The sequence below is a fragment of the Leptonotus elevatus genome, chromosome 12 (assembly GCF_054856555.1).
Source record: "Leptonotus elevatus isolate MCC_2025b chromosome 12, RoL_Lele_1.0, whole genome shotgun sequence".
Taxonomy (NCBI): Eukaryota; Metazoa; Chordata; class Actinopteri; order Syngnathiformes; family Syngnathidae; genus Leptonotus; species Leptonotus elevatus.
Window position 1 is genome coordinate 7,559,173 of NC_141250.1, and position 23,596 is coordinate 7,582,768.

The following is a 23,596-nucleotide window of genomic DNA, read 5'->3' on the forward strand; positions in this document are numbered from 1 at the left end:
TGGAAGATTTTGTTCATAGCTTTTTGCACGTTAATTAACGGAAGAGGATTAGGGCCAATGAAGAGAGAGAAAAAAAAGTTGGCAGAATTCTCACTTTATTCTCAGAATGCTCACTTTGAAGTTAGAATTCTGACTTTAATCTCAGAATTCTGACTTTATTCTCAGAATTCACACTTTAATCACAGAATTCTCACTTGTAAGTGAAAATTGTCACAATTCTCACTTTAAAGGGCGAATTCTGACTTTATTCTCAGAATTCTGACTTTGAAGTCAGAATTCTGACTTTAAAGTGAGGATTCTGACTCTTTGAGAATACAGTCCGAATTCTGAGATTAAAGTGAAAATTCCCACTTTAAATAATTCTCACTTTACAGTCAAAATCTAACTTTAAAGTGAGAATTCTGAGAATAAAGTGAAAATGATGCCAACCTTTTTTGTCTTTACCAGCCTTAATCTTCTTCCATATTAACTAAATGTTCATGCAAATTAAAATATCCGTTTATTTTATTAAATGGTGGCAACATTCTATTCTTTATTTTAAAAGAAACTCTTAGGTGACAGAACCTACAAATTGATGTGAATAATACAAACTGGGACTTTTCTTGTCAGATCACATCTAAGCAGAATGAAAGATCAAGCAGACATGATTTATTTAGTGATTTATTTATTTATTTATTAACCTTTGCGTTTGTCATTGTCTCAGGAGAACAACCCGAATGGTAGAAAAAGATTTGGAATACTTAATGAAATTAAATGTGGGGCACTTCAAACCATTCTTTAAATGAGACAAAGCAGGTTACTTTATCGAGTACTTTTTAATCAAAGACAACTAATCTCCTTTGTGTTTGTCCACATCTTCTGAGATAACAAAACAAATGTTCAAAAGATTTCGTAGCACTTGAGGAATAAACTACAGGATCTCAAGATATGTCGCTACAATCCATTCTTTCAATGAAGAAATTCAAGTTACACTCAAATCAAATAAAGATGCTAGATAGCTGCAAACTTCAAAATAAAATATTTTTTTCAAAATAAAAGTCCGAGAAATACTTTTAAATGTATTTCTGATTTGCTGTCTATGGCCCACAAAATGAGCACCACAAACAAATTGGTCTTTATTCCATATGTGCTTTGTTGTGGTCCTAGATTGAACAAGACCTTGAATTTAGCTCTGGTTTTCCTGCTCCGAGGTGGCCTTTCACAACAAAACTTTCCCAGCAACCCCACCACCCAAAGTCTCCTCCCCTCCCTGAAAAAGCTGTGATGCAAAATAGCCACAAGGTTTGTTCCATTACCTGCCAGCCTTCCCTATAAAAAAAAATAAAATAAATAATCCACACCACCCAGTCACCGTCCTTCACGGGGTCCCTCAGGGTGCGTCTCTGGTGTGTTTGAAGATGAAAGGCGGCGAGGTAAAAGCAGCATGTTTACAGGTGTTGGGGAAATTGAAAATTTCCTTGGCGGAGTGTGGGGCTCATGGAGGAGGAAGTTTCTGCTGGTATTTTGTGTGAGTCTGGCATCTTGCAAACACCAAAGACCAACAACACATTCCGTTTGTCCACATCCTCATAATTTTTTTTTTTTTTTTAATACAAATCTAAATCATTTTTCCCATAAGAAATGTGTTACTTTTCTTTACCATTCATTTTGATGATGTTCAGAGAGCAGAGATTATGGTGGTGTCTCTTTTGTTCTCTTACTGTATTTATTGTTGCTTTAGCCATGTTGTACTGAGTAGCCAGGACCAAAACCAAAATGTGCATCAAGGCTCTTTAACAGTAAATTCCATTTCCTGTTCCATGGTTCCTTCTCAGGTGATGTCACACAACGAAAACCTCAAACTAAAAGCAAAGGATACGGCTGGCTAGAATATGGCGCACGGGCCTTTAAAACACCTGCTGGTCAATGATCTGAAATCTCACAAAAGTGCAGTAACTTTTCTGAAGTTTTCATTTGACTTTGGAGGCTTTTTTTTGTGACTGGCGTCTGCTTTTATTTTTCTACTTCCCATTTCTGTTCCGCTGCCATCAACTTGGCAGCACTGTCAGTCTGTATTGAGTAGTTTTTGGTAAAAAAAAAAAAGAAAAAAGAAAAGAAAGACTGATTTGGCTCGGAAGCAACTGGTGTAATATATTTCAGTCTCTATGTTTGTGCTATTTGGCAAGGATGAGCATCAAGTAAAGATGGCTACATTAGCATTTCTTGCTAGCTGCCGACTGTAACTTGTCATTAAAAGGTTAAGTGTTTAATACGTTAATTGTACTTGATTTTTAAAATAATATATACTTTTCACTTTATACTATTGTTTTATACTTTATACTTTTACTTTGACAAGGAGGAACATCGGATGAAGACTGCTACATTAGCATTTTTTGCTAGCTGCCGACCATAACTTGTCATTAAAAAGGTTATTAAAAGTGTTGTATGTGTTCAAATTTTACATTGCACTTGATTTTTTCAATACTTAATAATAAATATATAATAATAAAATGAATAATAATAATTTAGGACAAGCATCAAGCAAAGATTGCTAAATTAGCATTTCTTGCTAGCTTCCGACTAACTTGTCATTAAATGGTTAAGTGTTTAATATGTTAATTGTACTTGATTTTTAAAATACTATATACTTTTCACTTTATACTATTGTTTCATACTTTATACTTTTACTTTGACAAGGAGGAACATCGGATGAAGACTGCTACATTAGCATTTTTTGCTAGCTGTCGACCATAACTTGCCATTAAAATGGTTATTAAAAGTGTTTTATGTGTTCATATTTTACATTGCACTTGACTTTTTTAATACTTAACAATAAATATATAATAATAAAATGAATAATAATAATTTAGGACAAGCATCAAGCAAAGATTGCTAAATTAGCATTTCTTGCTAGCTTCCAACTCTAACTTGTCATTAAATGGTTAGGTGTTTAATATGTTCATTGCACTTGATTTTTTTTACAATGCTTTATACTTTTTCCTTTTTACTATCTCACAGTGATACTTAAACATTGCCTGAACAGTGAATAAAGGTTTTATGCAGGCTAAAGTTTAGACTCTTGAGCTAATCATTCCAAATGGGAAAAATTAATTGTGCTTCCACTGTGAACTGAATGTCTGGCATGAAGAAAGTTGTTAGTCCACTTTTCAAGAGCGGATTGCACAAGAATAAGACACTTCAGTCAAGTTGAGAGTGTCATTTACTCAGCACCTTTCCACTTTGCGTGTGTGTGTGTGTGTGCGTGTGTGTACGCGCGTGCGCGTGCGCGTGGGTGTAGTTCAGTGAAAGCTTGCAGGCGAATGTTTATACTCTACAAATGGGAGGTACTTCCTTTAAAGAGTAAAGCAGGAGGGGTGGGTAGGGTGGTGCGGGATGGGGGGGTTGGGGGTGTCATGGTGGGTGGGTTTGTTTGTTTCTACTGTGTGCCAGGAGAAGTGACAGCCATTCCGGCTCTGTGGCAGCGCCACATTCATGTGTGTGAGAAAGGCGGCAGCAGATCTCAGGATGAAAGGCGGCCAAAGGGGGACGGCGGATTTTGCACAGGAAGGCGGTGAAGTTGTACGGGAGCCTCCACGCACAAAAACAAAAAAAACAATGCACTACATGTTGTACATAACAAAAGAGAGGGTAGAAGGCAGAAAATGACAAATGCATCTTATATTGCCATGCCGTTGACATATAGTGTACATAAAGTATTGATAAAGAACACAGAAGACAATCAATTAACTGATCAGTGATCACGAAAATACGCTACAGCATTTTACTAAATGGACCCATTCTGCGCCCCCGACCCACAGATTGGAAACCCCTTCCTCACTTGAAAAATCAAATGGGTCATCCATGCAATCAACAATGCAAAATCTAATACTTAAAGCAAGCATTTTGTGAGCCATATTGGGGGGAAAATGCCATAAGAGTGTGATTTTACAACCTTTTTTTATATATATATTTAGTTACTTGCTTGATGAAGCTTACAGGGTAATCCCAAATAGCAGAGGGACTTTATCGCCGCAGCCCAAACAAGAGCTTGGCTCCCAGGAGATTACTGTAAGATCATTGCACTTGTATAAATGCATCTGAACTGTATTTAAATGTATTTGTTGCGTTTTGACGCCATATTCAAATCATATCTTAGGGGATTTGATATTGGTGTTAAAACCATGTACAAAAATATAAAAGCAGGATTTTGAGGCATTAATTTGCTCAATAATTTGTATAAAAAATGCATCCATATCAAAGAGAATTAAGAAGTATTGTGACTGTAAGAAAGAAAAAAATCTTATCTAAGCAGGTGCTGCTTGAGTTATGATTCATGATCGTGTGATTATTATATAATCTCATTGGCTCATAAACTACTTCTTTCACTATAAAGTTGCTCAACACGCACACTCGTTTACAAAAAAAATGCTCAATATGTTATTTTAATTATTGATAACATTATTAAAGACAATGTGGTCAGAGTGATGATCACCACTAATTCCGTGTCCATATTTGGAATCCTTGTTGAGTTTTGCCCGTGGCGTTGCCTTGACAACTAATTTATTATTACTAATCAAGTCATAAACACAAATGAGCTCAGCGCGTCCACGATGACTGCATGGGGACTCAATCGTTCAAAGAAAAGTCCTGACGTTTCACTTCCTTAACATTTTTACTCATGGTGTAAATAAACAGGTGAGAAACCGTTCGTGCGCTCACACAGGCGCAAAATTATTTTAAGACATATTTTAATATATTTTTTAGTTTGTACTTCTAATTTCAATGAGTCAAATGCAATCTTTTATGTGCCGGCTCGCTGCAGCCTGCAAATAAAAATATGCACGAACGAAACAAAATAAATTAATTAATTAATTAAATAAAAAGCAACTTTGGCTTGTATGTGGAAAATTCGTTTGCTGAAACACGCACACGCACACGTAAATAATCGGCGCAGCATTGTTGAGTCAAGAAACCAAACTTAAAAGTCACCTTTAATTGTTTAAAATAATAATTTAAAAAATATATTTAAATTGTTCGCCGTCATTAAAGACAGGAGGACGTTCACAACGAGTTGTCAATCAAAACATGTTGAACATGTAAAAAAAAGCCAATGAGACCAAACTCGATCCACATGAACATAAAATGACTTCCAAACACTAAAACATGCCTTTTTCATCTTTCTATCGCGCGCGCGCGCGTATGAGAAAGTAGCTGTAATGGAAGGAAGAAAAGAGAAGAAGCGGCAGCTCTTGCCTTCAAGTGTGGATCGATATGAGCCCAGCAGGAGCAGAACAGGAACCGAGCGGCATGTGGACCCACTGAGCACAAATGACCTTTCCCCGCTTCCCTCCCTACCGCTCGTGCAGGCTCCTTCCTCCTCGGAGGTCACTGGGCCACTTGCTTATTATATAGAAACCCAACGTGATGCTGCTGGCTCCGCGTCCACATCCGCTCGTCGCATATGCTCCTTTTTGACACAGTCGCACCATTGCAATTCAAATTAAAAAGGAATTAAGAAGAAAAAAAACAGGTCGCTGAGACAGCGTGTGGAGCATATAGCCGAGTAATTCGAGCCCAAAAGTCAAACATTTGTTCCTGGACCAGCCAGTGCATCTTGGAATTCAAGGATGGGTTCGAGACCCGGGACATAATAACAAATCATGCGTTTCAACATTTCAATATTGAACATTGTCAAGTTCAAGACAATATTTGATGAGTCATCTATTTTTTGAATTTTATAGGGCCGTAAAAATGGGAAATCCAAAATATTTTGTTGAGATGCCTGATTTGCTGAATTGTGCAGACAGTATGTAGGCAAGCTAGTACATAAAGAAGTGAACATTTCTGCTTGTAGATCAACCAGAACAAAACAAGCAAGCTCAATATTCCACAAAACCACACACATGCACAAAATACATAAATATATGATAAAAATATATAAATATATAACTATCTAAAATATGTATATAGGTATGATAAATGTGTAATAAGCATGTAATAAACATATATATATATATATATATATATTATATGCATATATATTGATGTCAATTTGTTTTCGTACAAATTTTTGCGAGAAACGTGCAGAATTGCTTATTACGATTTAATAACAACTTAATTCATCACAATATTAACTCCTCAAGCAATTTCATGTATTGGTGCAAGTAGCGCAAACAGGTTGCCCACTAGCATGCAAAGAAATCCAAAATAAAGTCGAAGGTGGAAAAGTGTCTACTTGTGGACTGCACAGCAAACAGTGAGCATGCAACAAGCTTGGACTGCCTTAACCTGGTCCCAATTCGAACCCTTACGAGTCAAGTTCAAGGCTACCAAAGAAAAAATATTTTTTTTGTTGCTGCAAAATTATGAAAGGACATATACACATATACATTACTTTAAATAAGATGCACGTATACAAGGTGGCCCCATTTCAAACAGAAACAAAACATGCAGTTTTTTCACTGTTATTAAAGCACATATAAGTGTGTAAGTCTACTTAACATATTAAGGTGTGACGACTTCTTGCAAGGTTTCAAAAGTTTGATACCCTCTCAAATATTTGAGTGTTAAACGAGAGGCCCGACAGACAAATAGCATGACGCTAGCAACACATAAAAAGGACGCACACTGGAGAAAAATTAGCACTTGCAACACTTTTTTTTATTATATTTATATGGAGTCAAATATTTTATCACAGTCAGGATGAAAACACCTTTTTAAAACTTTTTTTTTCCAAAACAAAAAAAGCACGACGAAAAACAACTGCCTCGCGAGTTTTTAAGCTCTTCAATTGTACATATTTATAGTCCAAAACAAAAAGAAACATTCTTTTTATAAATACTGTTTCATCTGTAGCAAGTAAATACCATAATTTAATTACAAACGGATAAATATGGCAGTTGGCTATTTACACTCACACACACAAAACAGGAAGGAGTTTCATTTTTCCTCGACGCTCCTTCCACATGTAGCATGTTAGCTTGTTACAATTTGCAGAGCACAAAAAAAAAACAGCACAAGTTAAGCTTGGCAAACTTTTTAGTTCTTTTAAAAAAGGAACCAAAGAAAAATGTACATTCACAAGCATGATAAACGTGGTGTGTCCGTGTGTTCAACTTTGGCACGCTTTTCAGTTCATAGGCCTTGAAAAGTTTACAGTATAGTACAATCAATTTGCCTGTTTAGGATCACAAGATGGAGTACAATTGTTATTGGGTTATGTGCACTAAGAGTCCAGTTAGAGCCATAGCTACCATTGAAGAAACATCTAGACACCGAAAAAGACAAATCTAGCACAACCAAGGTCAGCCACTATTTACAATAGGAATCTATTTTACACATGGAGGGGAGAAAAGATCAGAAAATAAACATTATGTGTCCCAATCTCCTTTTAGGGGGGGTCCAGTGCTGTGAAATGTGTGTGTGTCTTCATTGGGGAGTGGGGTGGGGGGGTCCTACACATACCATTCACTGAAATTGGACGAGAGGCCACTGTGGTTGGTGCTGTTGTGCACGACCGAGGCTGGCGACAGTGTGGTGTTGCTCTGGGTCTCGGTGGTGGGCGACACCAGGCCCGGCGGGGTTGACGACTCGTAGCCCGAGCTGGCTGCTGGTGAGGAGTCGGACGCGGGCGGGGACGCCTCGTGCACCTCCACGGAGATAACAAACATTTTGAAAAGTTAGTACATGCACCAAGTGGTTGTTACACTTTTATTACATGTTTATTACACGTATGTTCCATGTTTCTTTAAGCATTTCATTAAAGGCGGTACAATTTGACATCTCTTACAATAGATTTATATAGAGTGAATTTAATTTGTATCTCAATGAAGTGTGCCTATAATGTAAGGTCTCGTTTATTGCACTTTATCACTTTAGTACACTAATACAGCATCTGGCATTTCACTTTGTTGTGCTGTAAGGAACATTTTCACTACATGATTTCATTTTAGTACAATGGTCACTCTAAATGTTTTTATTCAAAATTTGGCATACACGGCTTGTTGCTGAAAGGATTAAAACGCAAGCATTTAGTTTTTGCCTCCAGTGTAATTTCTCATTTATTTTACTTTTACTGCATGTTTATTACACATTTATTACATACCTGCATAATGAATTTCAATATATGTTGTGTGTTTTTCATTAAAACATTCTTTATGAAATGGAAATTCGTCATGTTTATATGAAGAAAGTTTCATATTGTATTTATATTACATATTGTATTCCTATTACATTTGACATGTTCTGAAAAGGAGATACTGCAGCCTAATCAAAGTTGACTGCAGGGTGCTGTGCAAAATTCTACACAATGCCAACCGTACGTTTTAATAGCAATTAGTCCTGTATAACGTTTTACAAGTTGCTAGTTCATCAGACTTATTACAATGTGACTTTGTACCTTCATGTGTTTTCGTAGGGAGCTGGGGTGCGTGTAGGATTTGTCGCACATCTTGCACAGGTAGGGCTTGTCCGAGGTGTGCACGTGCATGTGCTTCTTTCGGTCGCTGCTGTTGGCAAACCTCCTGTCGCAACCTTCAAACTCGCACTGAAAGGGTTTCTCTCCTGTTCAAAATAAATACATATAGTCAGGAACAGGCACAAAACGCCTAAGGCAGAAGGAGGGGGAAAAAGCAACGCAGCAATAACAACAACGGCAAACTAACAGCACTCTTCCTGCATATGCAAAGCTGGATGGGGGTTAGCTCGCTTTGCCTAAATAATGCGCATATTGATTTAGGGGAGGGGGGGTGTGGGGGGGCCATCGTCAGAAGGCCCACAGAAGGCGAACCATTTGCTTGGGAGACAATAAAAATCTAATTAGCACCTGGCCTTTTTCGCCGCGCCCATCATGCATCTCCCGAGAAGATAGGTGCACATGTGAAAAGGCTGTGAACGGCCTGTCTAGCACATTAACACACACACACACACACACACACACATTTTACCATACAACCGCTTGCTAATGCGTTAGAAACAACTAGTGCAAAACTCGCCTGTAATTTTGTCGACATTTTTGCATACTGTGCAAAACGGAAGCAAGACAAGAGTAAATGTGAAATATAAAAATACAAGCTAGTCAACGAGATGTTGACGTTTCATTCGGCTAGTTATAAAATGTTGAAATAGGCGAGTTAATTTTTTTAGGCAGGGACGATTAGGGGAAAATACTCTATCGTCGATATAAGTAAAATCAAAGCCATCCTTTTAAACGATTAACTGAAATAATGTCATGTAGAATTATTTCTTCGATTAAAACTATTTTAAGTAGAGCAAAAAACGTTCGCTATTTTAAGTAGAGAGAAAAAACGTTCGTTTTTGTTTTTACAGTTCAAATTGTTACCATAAAAGTTGCTTTACGGATGTAGAAATGTCGCAAATTCGTAACAAAACATTTTATTCGACGGCTTTAATTAAAAGCATACAGCCACAAATGAATCGACATTAGTAAAAAGTATAAAATATAAAAGAAAAAAACCACAGCATTTAAAGAAAGTAAAATAAGGTTGAGTGATTTCCTCTCTATTTTCCTCTTGTTGTTGTTATTATACTGTATTAAACATCGACAAAATGTCGTTTGGTAATCAAAATGGAGAAAGTTGGCGTTACCTGTGTGCGTGCGTTTGTGGATTTTGAGGTTCTCTGAGCGCGCGAAGACTTTCCCGCAGCCGGGGAAGGGGCACGGGAAGGGCTTCTCGCCCGTGTGCACCCTGATGTGGTTGACCAGCTTGTATTTGGCCTTGAAGGGTTTGCTCTCCCGCGGGCACTCCTCCCAGAAGCAGATGTGGTTGGTCTGCTCGGGCCCGCCGACGTGCTCCACCGACACGTGCGTGACCAGCTCGTGCATGGTGCTGAACGTCTTGTTACAGCCCTTCTTCGGGTGGCTCAGCTGTTCGGGTTCGACCCACTTGCAGATCAGCTCCTGCTTGATGCACTGCTGGCGCATGTAGCGGAAGAAGGCGCCCGGGTGGTGGTGGTGATGGTGGTGGTGATGCGCGGCCATGTTCACGTTCATGGAGCCGTACTGGTTGTGCAGCTGCGCCGCCGAGTACGCGTCGGCCCGCGGGCTGGACACCTGGTGGTACTGCTCGGATCGGCCGAACACCTCGCCCGGCAGGCCCAGTCGCCCAATCTGGCCGTTGAGCACGTTGCCGGACGCGTGGGAGCCGTGCTGCTCGTGGATGCCCGGGAACAAGATGTGGCCCTGCGGCGTGTCCGCGTGGTGATGCGACGGGTGCAGGGAGCCCGCCGCGGGGCCGAAGAGCGCATGCTGGCCCCCGGCCGGGGAGCCCTCGCCGAACCCGCGGCTGCGAAACAGGAAGTCCCGCGTGGAGTTGAACGGGGAGCCCGCGTAGGACGTGACGTGGGCGGCGTGCGCGCCCAGAGCCGCCGCCGACGGGTAGCCGGGCGCCTGGCTGCTGAAGGCGGAGTTCTGGCCCGGCGGGGAGAGCTCGTGGTTGAGCTTGAAGGCGCCCATGTGGGCCGCCGAGTCCACGAACGAGTTCTGGGCCAGGCTCAGGTCTCGCTCCTGCATGTCTGCGGCCGCCGGGTGGTGGCGGGCGAACGAGCCCAGACCCGGGAACTGGTGGCCTGCGTCCAGCAGCATGCCGGCGACACTCACTCACTCACTGTCGGCGAATTACGCGTGCGTGCGTGCGTGCGTGCGTGCGTGCGCGGGATGGTTGGGGAGGACGCGACGGGGAGGTGAGACTGTCACGCACTCGGCGTGGGAAACCACATCGCTCACTGATGCGCTCCACGCGAAACAAACGACAGAACGAACGAAACACTCACTTCGCTTTAAGTTTAATTCACATGCAACCAATCCAAATGTAACGGCCTCCTCTTGTGCGTCCAAATTCTTCCTTCGTCAAAGTACTTTGAACGTAAACAAAATATTTCTCTCTCTCTCTCTCTTTCTTTCTTGCTCGCACGCTCGGCTCGCTTGTTGTGCGCCGCGTCTCGCTCGCTCTCGGGGTCTCTTCTCGCGCGGAGGGTCCCAAAAGCTCCTCCGCGTACTGGCCCTTCCTCCTCTAACGCCCCCTTTAACTGGGGCCACTTGACGGGCTCCTCGCAGCCTCATTGGCCGCCGCGCCTCATCAATCCCAGGTGGCCCTCCAATGGCAGGTAACGCGGCGTTGTTCCGCTAATAATTACCGCCTACTTTTTGTGTGTGTGTGAAGAAGGCAGTAGGAGACGAGAGAGAGAGAGAGAACGTGCGTGTTTTTATACGTTTGCATCGGCATGTTGTTGTTTTTAACTCTAGCGAAAATCAAATCTCCCATTTTTGACGTTTCTTATTATAAACATGCTATGAAATGTGGGTGGAGTCCACATCTTGCACAGCAAAGATACAGTAAGAACCGCAAGTATTTTAAAAGCTGAATCACTGCAAATGAGTTGCAAAGAAAAGCAGCAGCCACGAATGGGAAAAAAAACTAATTCATGCCACTTATCTCGCAAAGAGTATATCAAATGGAATATGAATTGCAATTTTTTAAGCTGTCAAAACGTGTAATATATCAGTAAATTAATGTTGCACATCTATTACATGTTTATTACACCTAATGCATTTCATTTGCCACGTCTCCTTCAAAATGAATAAATGGTATGTAATAGGCAAGTGCAGAATATTTGTCTTGTTAAGAATACTGCAAAACGTATTTTTACACTTTATTAGTTAAAAAAAAAAGAAAGTTGGGATGTGCAGCACTTATTTAAAATTTACAAAAAAGAAGGATGTTTTGAATGCATTAATAAAACAACACAAATTACTGTTACACATCTATTACATGTTTGTTACACCTAATGCATATCTTTGGCCGTGTCTCCTTCAAAATGAATACAATGGTATGTAATAGGCAAATGCCGAGTATTTGTTATGTTATGAATACTGTAAAAGGTATGTTGTTTATAACACTGTTATTACATTTTTTTTTACACTATTTATTTTTATTTTTTTTCAAGAAAGTTGGGGTGTATAGCACTTACTTCAAATTTACAAAAAGAATGAAGGATGTTTCAAATGCATAAATAAAACAACACAAAATAAGCTATTACTCTGACTTGGGAAACAAAAATGCATTTTCACATGATAGCATAGAATGATAGTATTCATCCAAAACTAATATGGAGATTAAATATTAATTGTGGCACTAAGGCTTTTGAAATGATCAGGGATTGCATCAGATCCATCTATTAACAATGAGTTCAGATGCATCGTAATAAAACCTTAAGTAGGATTGCATATTGATCCATTTATCCAAGTCTATTTATAACAGCAGTATCAGAAAAAAATGCATTGGGACGAAAGACATGCCGCAAAAAAAATTCACAATATTTCAGAATTGCATATGTTTGCATTTTGTTGTAATTATGCAGTCAAGTTTAATGGCATGCGGAAATCATATTATGAAAACTTGGCAAAAATTCTGATGCAACTGTAAACGATTTAAAAAAAAATTAATAACACATGAAATACCCCTCTCCCTCCCCATCTCATTACCACCATATGTTCAACTAGTGCCTAATTAGCCATGTTAGTTTCATATGCACAAATCTCAGCTAGCATCCAGTTTGCTTTGAAAAGCCAAAATAAAAATACAGCAACCAGCAAACCACACAACATGGACAGTTACTGCTTGTTTGTTTGCTTTTTTTTTGCCATCCTGTGTACCACTACTACCCCCCCCCCCCACCCCCAACCACCACCACCACCACACACACACACACATACACGCACACAAATGTAGGTGACATATTGTGGTGTATGCTTTAACCGACCCTTAAAAACAAAACCACCAGTGAGGTCAGGCAGCATATTTGTGGAGCAGAAAACTCACAGAAGGGTGTGCAAAGTACGGCCCGTGAGTTTTTTTACGATTCAATTTGGCCTCCCGTTCAATTCTGGAAGCAAATAAAACCTCAAAAAGCCCTCCCAACATTTAACCCACAAATGAAAAGCAATTCGAGCAAATGTGAGTTTCCAGTCAAATCCACACAGAAGGTTCAAATTTGCCAACATACAAATTGTTTTCTTCTTGTCACTTGAAAAGCCCAGTAAAGAAGTGGACTTACGTTTTTGGTGCCTCCGGCCGCTGGTCTCCATGATCTAAAATCAACTTTGGCAATTTGTGGTGCGGTGTGGTTTCTCCCGCCGCATGCATGCACGGCCTCCAGCGTGCAGCCACAGCGTTTGGGCCATTCTTCTTCTTCTCCTCCTTCTTCTTCCTGAGCCCATTTCAGGCGGCACGGCGGGAAACGGAGAAGCTGATCCAAGTTCAAAGTCAGGTCCGCCGACCCCTTAGAGAAGAACTTCTTTCTTTCCCTCGCATGCCTGCTTGGGTGGGAGAAAAGGGGGAGGAAAAAAAGAAGGAAAATTCATCGTAAAAGAGGCGTGAGAGAATTGCAAGTGTTAATTCGCATTCCAACAGGTTTGAAAATGATAAATAACACATGATGAAGGAAACCCCCCTACCCCACCCCACCACACACACACTTAAGGCCCCAAGGGTGTTTTAACACTATGTGACAATATCAATATGTTGCCACGCCGGGAAGGTGACTGGTGGGCTCGGCGTGACCTTGTGGTTTCATGGATGTTTGAACTCTGACCCCCTTAAGACCACATAGGCTGCCCTCTTGCCTCCTCGCTGGAAAATAAGCCTGTTTGTCACAAAGACACTTTTGTTTTTGGGTTTTTTGGGGGGGGGGGGGCAACACGCAGCCCACCACACCCCAAAATCAGGTTGTTCAAATAAGACGAATAATATAAATGAGCTTTACACATAAATGAGTAATGTTCGATTTAATACTGACAATTAAAGCTAAATTGTTCATTATGAATATTTCATGGAGAATGAGGGGGTCCAACAATGCTTAACCTTCCGGTTACATATTTTAAAACGTCTCATTGACAAATTTCACCCAAATTTGAGCATTAAAAAAAAAGAAGTACATCAACACCCATTTTTGTGGCTTCTAAATAAGAATGATAGCAAATATTGGTTATGCAAGTGAGACAAAAATAATTGCAGCACAAAAATGTAAATTACACTAAAAACACAGCAAAAAATATTTTGACAGAGTTGATCACGATTAACTCTGCATTTAACACTTTCAAAAGTGTTGTTTGCTGTAGGTGTTTTTATGCTGTGATTATGCTGTGTCGAAATAGGTTATGTTAATATCAACCAAAATTGAGCTAAAAAAGAAGAAGAACAAAGTTTGTTATACAAAATTTGGAGCCCCAAAAAAGAACAACAAAGCTATATTAAAAAAATAACATAAAGCATTGCAGATGCATACAATATTACACTGATGCAATCACAATTGGTATATGATGTATAAATTACAAATATGACAAAAAGGTTTTACACACATACACTCACACACGTTAGACTCATTCCCGTTCATAAATGTACTCCGTACATATGGGCAGCCTTATATTGAGAAACATTCAAGAGTTCCTTTTATGACGTGAATGCGTGTTATTTATTTATTTCAACTCCAGGAGTGTAAAACGTCATCATTTCTTTTTCAAAGTGAATTTTGAATACTTCCTGTTAAATTCACCACCATCAACATGACAAAGATGTCAATGAAGACATTTGAGTGACACATCCGAGTCCGGCTGTCAAACGGGGACAAATCAACGTGCGTGTGTGTGTGTGTGTGTATATATATGTATGTGTGTGTGTGAATGATTCTTCACATCAGTTGCACCCACACGCAATCAGACTGGTGTATATACATGTGTGTGCGCGCGCGCGAGCGTGCGCGTAATCCTCCATCTCAAAGATGATGGTAAATAACAGTTGACAGGGGGAAATACACACGCGCACACAGCCACACCCACGCACTTGGAGTTGAAATGTTATCGATGCTCAAGTGTCTATAAAATGCCTATAAAAATGACTGTAGATTGAACAATAAGTAGAGGAATTAATGGGGAATTTTTTAAATGTTTTTACAGATTATTATTTCCGGGTTTCACGTAAACAGGAAGTGCTGTTCCTGTTCGGGCAGACGGTGCGAGTTCGATTCCCGGAGAGTGCCCGCTCCAAATCCGATTAAAAAAAAGAGAGAAAGAAAAAGAAAAATGGACGGGTTCTGTGAACTGAAAGGGCATCCGGCGTCAAAACTGTGCCAAACAAATCATACGAGTGACTTGCTGTGGCGACCCCTGACGGGACAAGCCGAAAGCCGAATATATAATGAAGAACAGGAAGTTGACAACCTTTAGCTCAATGTAGTTTTAGTCTTTATTAAGTGTGTAAAAATCTATTGTAGGCACTGTTAGAAAATATTATCACGAAAATAAATGCCAGGATATCCGAAAGCGTCTCTCGTGCAACCTGCAACTTTGCGAGTCCCAACTTTTTGGTAGTGCGGCGTGGCCGGCGCGTCGAGGAGAAGGAGGAGGAGTGGGGTTGGGGGGAGGACCCCCGCTGCGCCCCTCGGCTGAACGTCAGCCAATCGCCTCGTCCGCCGGGCTGCCACTCACCCAAATCCGTCCAATACCCGCGGTGGCATTTCCAAAGCGGGTCCCCCCACTGCGTGCTCCAACTGTTGTGCGTTCTGCCCATCGCTCGAGGACAGAGTGAAGGGAAAAAAAAGCAGAGTTAGACGCCGGACAAAAGAAGTTCTCGAGCCCCTTATATCCATATTTCCATGCGTGGTGCATGAGGGCGCGCGCATGGAGTAGTAATGGAAGCCCCTTTGAGCAAGAGGAACCCCGCGTTAAGATTAGCGGATTTGGCAGCCACTCAAGTTCTTCCTCACCAGAACATGACAGGCTTCCCGGGGCTTGGGGGGCATCACCCACTCTCCCACCATGCCCACCTCCACCCTGGGGAGCTGGCCAACGACCCCGGCGTGGCACTCACTCCATTCGGACCGCAGCACATGGCACAGACCAGTGCGCTCAAACTCAGCCCCTCGCAGCACATTCAGAGCCACCACGAAGCGCAGACCGCGGCGGCGGCGGCTGCAGCGGCGGCGACCGCAGCCTCCTTCGCTCCGGCGCAGAGCACCGTGGGCTTCCCCGTGGCCCACCACCCCCACGCGGGCTACTCCAGCAGCAGGGATTTGATCCTCAGGAGAGAACTCTCAGCCTCCGCCATGCACGCTCTCGGCGACCAGTCCGCCGCCTCCCCCCATCAACACCATCATCACCACCACCACGGCGTGTTCATCTCCCCAACAGGTGCGTACGGCCACGCGGACAGCGGGGCCCACTCCCTCTTCTCGGGCCTCCACGAGCAAGCGTCTCCGGGCTCGCACCCGCACCTCAACGGCCAAATGCGCCTGGGTCTACCGGGAGACCTCTACGGCAGGTCGGACCATTTCCGGCAGGATCACTACGGAGCGTCCACGCTGCACGGCTACAACAACGTCAACGCCGCCCACGGGCCCGCGGGGGCCTTCCTGCGCTACATGCGGCAGCCCATCAAGCAGGAGCTCATCTGCAAGTGGATCGAACCGGAGCTGCAGAGTCCCAAGAAGCCCTGCTCCAAGACTTACAGCACCATGCACGAGTTGGTCAACCACGTCACGGTGGAGCACGTCGGCGGGCCCGAGCAGAGCGCGCACGTCTGCTTCTGGGAGGAGTGCCCGCGGGAGGGGAAGGCGTTCAAGGCCAAGTACAAACTTATCAACCACATCCGAGTGCACACCGGAGAGAAGCCCTTTCCCTGCCCCTTCCCGGGATGCGGGAAAGTCTTCGCGCGCTCGGAGAACTTGAAGATCCACAAGAGGACGCACACAGGTCAGTTGATCCACTTTTAAGTGCGTCATTACGCGCACCAGAAGTGAAACTCAACTTGTCTTTATACAAAAATAAATAACAAGAAAAAAAAGTGCGCATTATTTGTTTAAATGCGATTTTACGCACAGCTCGACTTTTTTTTTTTGGGGGGGGGGGGGGTGTTTGGGTAAACAGAACCTTAAATGAATGCTTTAAAAACTTGCAACTTGTTATAAAGTAAAAAATAAATAAGTACCAAGAGCAACAATAGGGAATGAACATGAGAGATCTCTTTTAACATCCTGAAAACGTTATAAAATCAAACATTTAAAGCCAAATAAACACATTTTGCCTTTAAGTGGTAATGCGCAAGAAATAGTACGCGGAAAATCAAACATATAAAGCCAAACATATTTTGACTTTAAATGGTAATGCGCATGCGCAAGAAATAGTACGCGTTCCATGTGTTTCCAGGCTATAAAACAACTCGCCATACCCCCCTCCCACAAACACATGTAGCTAAGAGGCCTGAAGGCATTTTACACGTGTTCACACTGTAAAACATGCCTCGCACATGTGAGGAGGGGGTTCAGTGGTGGGTGCGCTCATGCGTTCAAGATGTAAAAAAAAAAAAAAGTCCTGTGATTGTTTCTGTTTTGTGATTAAGGTGAGAAGCCCTTCAAGTGCGAGTTCGAAGGCTGCGACCGGAAGTTCGCCAACAGCAGCGACCGGAAGAAGCACTCGCACGTGCACACGTCCGACAAGCCCTACTACTGCAAGGTGCGTGGCTGCGACAAGTCCTACACGCACCCGAGCTCGCTGCGCAAACACATGAAGGTGCACTGCAAGAGCCCCCCGCCTCTCCCCAACAACACGACCACCTACATCTCCTCGTCCGCCACCGGCAACCCGCTCGGGGAGCCCCTCTCCCCGCAGCGGAACCGCTCTGCCAGCCTCTCCCCGCAGGTGACCAACTTGAACGAATGGTACGTGTGTCAAGGCAGCGGGGCGGGGGGACATCATCAACAACAACAACAACAACACCCCCATCACCAACACCAGCACAACCTGCACTCCCCCTCCAGTGACGTGCCCACATCGGAGTCTGAAGATGAGGACTCGTTTAGAGACTCGGGCCCCAGGACGATGCTATGATTGACGACCCTGGGGAGGGAGGGGTGGTGGGCACTTAAAAATAATACAAGTACTCAATCAAAGAGGATGCTACGTTGAAATTCTCAGTTTTTGGTGTGATGATGCAAATTTGAGCAATATTCACATTCTACCAACAAGTGTCCTGTCGACCATTTTGTGCAGGGTTGGGCCAACTATTTAATATCGGTGCCCTTTTTTTCCTCCAAGAAGCTTTCAAAATTAATGTCAAAATATGATCAAAAAAAAATGTTCAGTATAGTTTTGACTTATTTGCATTTCAATTTTATGAGATATCTGATAAAAAGAAAAAAGAAGAGGTACACGTTTTGATAACTTTCTTTTGTGTTTTGGGTGTTTTTCTGTAATATTTAAGAGGTATTTATGTCTATTTTATGCAACAACAACAACAACAACAACAAAAGTCCCCGGAGACCCTAAAAAATACACTGACAAGCTTGGTTGGATTTGTACATATGTGAGTGTCCTCATGTTTGTGAATGTTGTAGTTTTTATTGAGACTCTAGAAAAAAATATTTGGCTTTTTTTGTATATTGTTATTTATTTGCTGGTTTCAATGTTGTACTGAAATTTCAGAAGCACCAAAGAAATGATCATAATAATAATACCAGTTTTTGTGGTAGTTCCCTGCTGATATTTTTGTAACTTTTGTTATATATTTTTTCAGATTTTATTTGCAGATTTTTTTTTTTATATAAAAATACATTTTTGTCCTGTAAAAAAACTGACTTGAATAGGCTGTGTAATGTGAAACGTTCCATTTTTTAAAGACATCTCTCGCATGCCTTTGTTATTTTATTATTTTATATATATATATATATATATATATATTAGTGACGTGTCTCTTTTGTTGAGGTGCATGGTGCCATTTGTACATGATGGATATTTAAAAAAAAAAAACTGGGTAAAATGACTGTGCGGACCCTTGATGTTTAAAATTTACTTTACAATATAAAAAAAAGAACAATGCAAAAACCATGAATAAATACCAGTACGGAAGGCAATACTTGATACGTGTCACATAATTGGAATATGTGTGTAGTTTATTTTCCAAGTGACCTTTTCAATCAAATCAAAATTCTCACCTGCAGTTTCCAACCAGATATAAACGAATCATTTGTGCTGCAAAACCTGGTGGAGAGAGAAAAACAATTCCAGAATATCCATCAACAATCAAATCTCCTCTCATATTCCCCGCATTGAAAATGGAAAAGGCCCAATGTGGCCCTCTATGGAGCGGCCTGTGCATGTGTGGGGCCCACGCGCAGCTTCAAACGTCTCACGGGAAGGAGACGTGGCCGCTAAAAAAAAGAAGAAGAAAAAAGAAAAGAAAGCACAGATCCGTACATTTTAATATTCATACGTTACGTCACTTTGAATGGAGCAAAGCAGAAACAGCAAATAACAAAATGTCGCAAAGCAGCAAAGATCAAATGATGAACGGTGATTAAGATTCACAATGTCAACACAATATGTCCGAAAAATACACAAAAATCCAGACAAAAGTTGAGTAGAAATACGTTTATAATGGTTCTTAATTCATCATCACATTGGGGAAAATAATCATATTATACAAAAAGCATAGTCGTCAATATAGACTGCATTATAATGCGTATTTTACGCGTGTCCTCTTTTTGTATTTCTAAAATATGACGATTATAACGACAGTAGAATAATATACTGTGTGCATTGCGTGGATGACCTCTGCTGCATTTTTGATTCATGAGCATGTGCTCGTTTAAATTGGAGGACATGTCATGCGTCATTATAATCATAAATGTAAACTAAAAAGTCTACGATCAAGGAGTCGTGCACCTACTTTCTGGTTTTCACGTTATTGTGATTCTGAAGAAGCGATCACTTGGTAAACAAATACAAATATAATCAGTAGCGCACATAAGGTTGTAATAAATTAGCATAAACATGATCTGTAATTAAAGCCGTTGTAAAATTTTGATGAGGAAAAATGAAACTTGTGCTTTTGCATCTTCATCATTATTATTATGCAGTCCCAACTTAGACAATAGTCCCATGTTTTATATATATATTAAAAAAAAAATCCACATACTTGCCTGATTTATGCAATCACATACAAAGTAAGAAAATAAATGGCGGCATTTCAAATGCAAATTACACATATTACATTGAACAGTGTACATTTGATAAGCTTGTAATTAATTTTTTTTAGTGTTACCTGCACTATGTATTTGATGTGGGTTGCACCAAATAATCACTTTTTACAAGATGCCCCCTTAAAAGCCTCTTGCTCGTCTTTCTCAATCAAGAAAATCAACAAATGTTGCTCTTACATGGCGTGAAGAGGAGGAGTTTATAAACTAAAATGAAAAAGAAGAAGGAGAAGCCAGGCGGCGGTCACCCTCGAGTGGGAAAGCCTTTGAAGTGGAACTTATTATCCCGGGAATACTTTTGGGGTTGTCCTAACGACGCAGCTGAATGGGAGAAGGCGCTCCTTTGTCAGCGATTTGTTCTCCTTTAGTGGGACGCCCGTGGAAATGTACTTACACGGGCCACCTTAACTCGCCGCCTGCAAATCAGTAACCGGCAGAGTCAGACATGCAGACGCCACTATTTGGACCCGAGGACAAAGCAAAAAGAAGAAGAAAAAAGACGCCCTTTAAAAAAAAAAAAAGAGAGAGAGAAAGGGGTTAAATGCAAATATCGTAGATATGTGCACAAACAACAGTAATTGAATTGTCGGCAGATTTTTCTTTGAAGTTGTCAATTCATCCCACCTTAAAAAAAAAAGAAAGAAAAAAAGTGGAGTGCCAACCAACACCTGCGCACTCTGCAGGGGCACCTTGCAAGGCTGCCTATGGAGGGGTGAGGCGGACATGCAGTATAACAAACTTCATTTTAATAAATAAAAACATATTTTCTTTCTTTCTCTTTTTGGGGGTGGGTGGGGGGTGGACCCAATTTTTACGAGCGGAGGTAAGGGGGCGCACCTGACGATGGGTGGCCTCTATGGTATTGCCTATATCACCTTTAAAATCGGATTTAAACACATTTTCACGTGCATGCAGGGTTTATTTCAATGGGTGGGCACTTAACCCCCCCATTAGTATGATAGTCACATCCAGAATTTTATTAGATTTTTTTTAACAGTCATATTTCTCATGTGAATCAAATGACATTTTCCATTTTGGATGGAGGGGAAAAAGGTGGTGAACCTTTTATTGGATTGCATTCTAATTCTCCATTCTAATGATGAAATAGTTTTATTTAGTGTTCAGTATTTTTTTTATGTCAAAAAATTGTGTAAAAATATAATTTGAAAGAATGTCATATTTCTCATGTGGATTATTGTCCCATGGGGAAGGCTGGGTTCCTTTTTTTGGGGAAAGGGAGCCGGGGGGAGGGGGTGGGGTAGTGGTATGCTCGAGTGACAACAATCTTTTTTTTTTTTTCATAATAAGAAGTTCCATCCATCCATTTCTTAACTGCTTATGAGGACAGGGGTAGTGGGGGGTGCTGGAGCCTATCCCAGCTGGCTACGGGCAGTAGGCGTACACCCTGAACTGGTTGCTAGCCAATCGCAGGGCACACAGAGACGAACAACCATCCACACTCACAATCACACCTACGGACAATTTAGAGCGTTCAATTAACCTGCCATGCATGTCTTTGGAATGTGGGAGGAAAATAAGAATAAGAATTTAAATTTCTCAAATTATAGAATGGTGTTTCTTTTTTTTGGTCGGGGATATAGGAACAAAATATATATATTTTTCAGTCTTATGTGAAGAAGTCACATTAGTTTTACTTATTTAAAGTGGGCATTTCTTACGTCCATTATTGGCAAGAGGTGGCCACAAAAAAAAAGGGGGGGGTGGTTGGGCAATCACCTCTTCAAATATTGCCCTCCATCGCTTTATCTACTGCTTTGTGTTGCTTTCGAGGGTCCGAGTGGGTACATTCAAGGTGAGCATGGTGGTCTCGTCTCAGCCACGTCTGGGCCAGCTCCAAGCAGCTGTGCGTTTGTTCACCTCCAAGGCCGAGCGGATCGAGGGAGTTGAGACATGTGACAATGTGCACTCCCAGGGGGGTCACTGGACTGACCTGGACCCTACCAGCCTTTTCATTGCAACTTCATTAAATCAATTACTCAGTGAACACATCAGGATTTCTTTCTTTTTATGTTGTTGTGGGTGGGAGGCTTTCATACGAGGAAGGGAAGAAGTTTTGACTTGAGACATGTCTAGTTCACTGTGAAGCAACAGTGTTGATGATAAGATATTTGTAGCCACATTTTTCCAAATGCATTTGGGAAATTTCAAGTGTGTTTTTGCCACCCTACCTCATAGTTCAGAAATGAGAAGAAGATGGAAGATTGTTGTCACAAGTACTACATAGCCAGTACGATCCACAAATTCCTGCGGCCCTTTCAATGTTGCTGTTGGCCTTTTGGAAACCTCGCAGACTTTTTTTTTTTTTTTGCTATATTTTTTCAACATTTTGGACAAACTTGAAGGTCTTGGTCATATTGTACCATATTTTCTCCACTTGATGACCGTATTCACTGTGTGTTCCATGCTATACGTACTGCACGGTATCCTGACCAATACCTTTGAACAAACAACTTCCTTCTGACGATATGGAAGCTCTCAGTGGACCATAAATTGAGCTATAAGATGTGACTGCGAAAATGTCAGGAAAGCCTACTAAAACATCTGAACTTTGGAGTTAATCAGTAATAAAGTGTTTTATTTGTGTCCTCTTAAAGTACAGGAAGAATACCTGACGATTATAGGGCACGTTAGTGGGGGAAAAAAGTTTCAATCAATCAATCAATCAATCGAGTACCTTTAAAAAGATACTTGACTCATTGAGCTATTGTAACAGTAAGAAAATAATATTCTGTCTACAATTAATGTGAAATTTTTCATGAACCTCCTTGAAAAACACATTTTGCCACTTGCTGTGGACTGAAGATGACATCACCTGTGCTGAGGAAGTAGGCAACGACCAATCATGGCTCAGTTTGCCGACCAAGTCCAGAAAACAGGTGTGATTGGTCGTTACCTATTTCCTCAGCACAGGTGATGTCATCTTCAGTCGACAGCAAGTAGACAAATGTGTTTGTAAAAGTATTCATTGTAGATGAAAAATGACATAATTAAATTAATTCTGGACAAAAATATGAACTTTGTACTGTTGAAAATGGCTCAATCAGTTCAAGAATCCCTTTAACAAGTGGAGGATTGCCGGTAGGAGACGTTGCTAATGAAAGAAAATTAAATCCAAAATGCGTAAAAAACCAAAAAAAAAACTATATAGGTCTTCGTATTCATCTTTGTCAATTTTATACATGAGCTTTTGGTGTTGGTTTTAAATGTATTTATTTTTGTATCACAGCAAGGCTGCTCGCCAGAAGGAAGGTCGGACAGTCATTGTAGTCCTGATGTACGTGATGCATCCACGAGTACCTACATTTGATTTGTGGATGGTTGTTTTTACAATATTGATGTTGAGTTTTTACTACACAATAGGCTACTTACCATGATGTTCAAACTAATATTAAAGGGATACTTGACTCATTGAGCCATTTTTAGCAGTAAAATGGTAATATTTTGTCCAGAATGAATTTGATAACTTCATTATCTTTCTTCTACAATTAATACATTTAAAAACACATTTTTCCACTTGCTGTCCACTGAAGATGACATCACCTGTGCTGTG

At 41.1% G+C, this 23,596-nt stretch overlaps 2 protein-coding genes across 2 annotated transcripts; one reads left to right on the forward strand and one right to left on the reverse strand.

Annotated features, from left to right (window-relative positions):
* Window positions 1-6,617: 6,617 nt before the first annotated feature.
* On the reverse strand, window positions 6,618-12,648 carry zic2a (zic family member 2 (odd-paired homolog, Drosophila), a). The gene is made up of 3 exons (XM_086091867.1): window positions 9,586-12,648; window positions 8,378-8,541; window positions 6,618-7,628 (listed from the first exon to the last, which is right to left on the reverse strand). Exons 1-3 carry the CDS (start codon window positions 10,580-10,582, stop codon window positions 7,434-7,436), a joined length of 1,356 nt encoding a protein of 451 aa, XP_085947993.1. The 5' UTR covers window positions 10,583-12,648; the 3' UTR covers window positions 6,618-7,433.
* A 2,949-nt stretch (window positions 12,649-15,597) lies between these two features.
* On the forward strand, window positions 15,598-18,518 carry zic5 (Zic family zinc finger 5). The gene is made up of 2 exons (XM_086092048.1): window positions 15,598-16,744; window positions 17,391-18,518. Exons 1-2 carry the CDS (start codon window positions 15,685-15,687, stop codon window positions 17,876-17,878), a joined length of 1,548 nt encoding a protein of 515 aa, XP_085948174.1. The 5' UTR covers window positions 15,598-15,684; the 3' UTR covers window positions 17,879-18,518.
* Window positions 18,519-23,596: the final 5,078 nt, after the last annotated feature.

What these genes read in the sequence shown, in the direction of transcription:
- zic2a (XM_086091867.1), bottom strand. Translation starts at nt 10,582, where the DNA reads ATGCTGCTGGACGCAGGCCACCAGTTCCCGGGTCTGGGCTCGTTCGCC. An exon ending in CCACAAACGCACGCACACAG is followed by an intron (nt 8,542 to 9,585) that starts GTAACGCCAACT and finishes TATTTTGAACAG; the next exon opens with GAGAGAAACCCTTTCAGTGC. An exon ending in CCCTACGAAAACACATGAAG is followed by an intron (nt 7,629 to 8,377) that starts GTACAAAGTCAC and finishes ATCTCCGTGGAG; the next exon opens with GTGCACGAGGCGTCCCCGCC.
- zic5 (XM_086092048.1), top strand. Translation starts at nt 15,685, where the DNA reads ATGGAAGCCCCTTTGAGCAAGAGGAACCCCGCGTTAAGATTAGCGGAT. An exon ending in CCACAAGAGGACGCACACAG is followed by an intron (nt 16,745 to 17,390) that starts GTCAGTTGATCC and finishes TTTGTGATTAAG; the next exon opens with GTGAGAAGCCCTTCAAGTGC.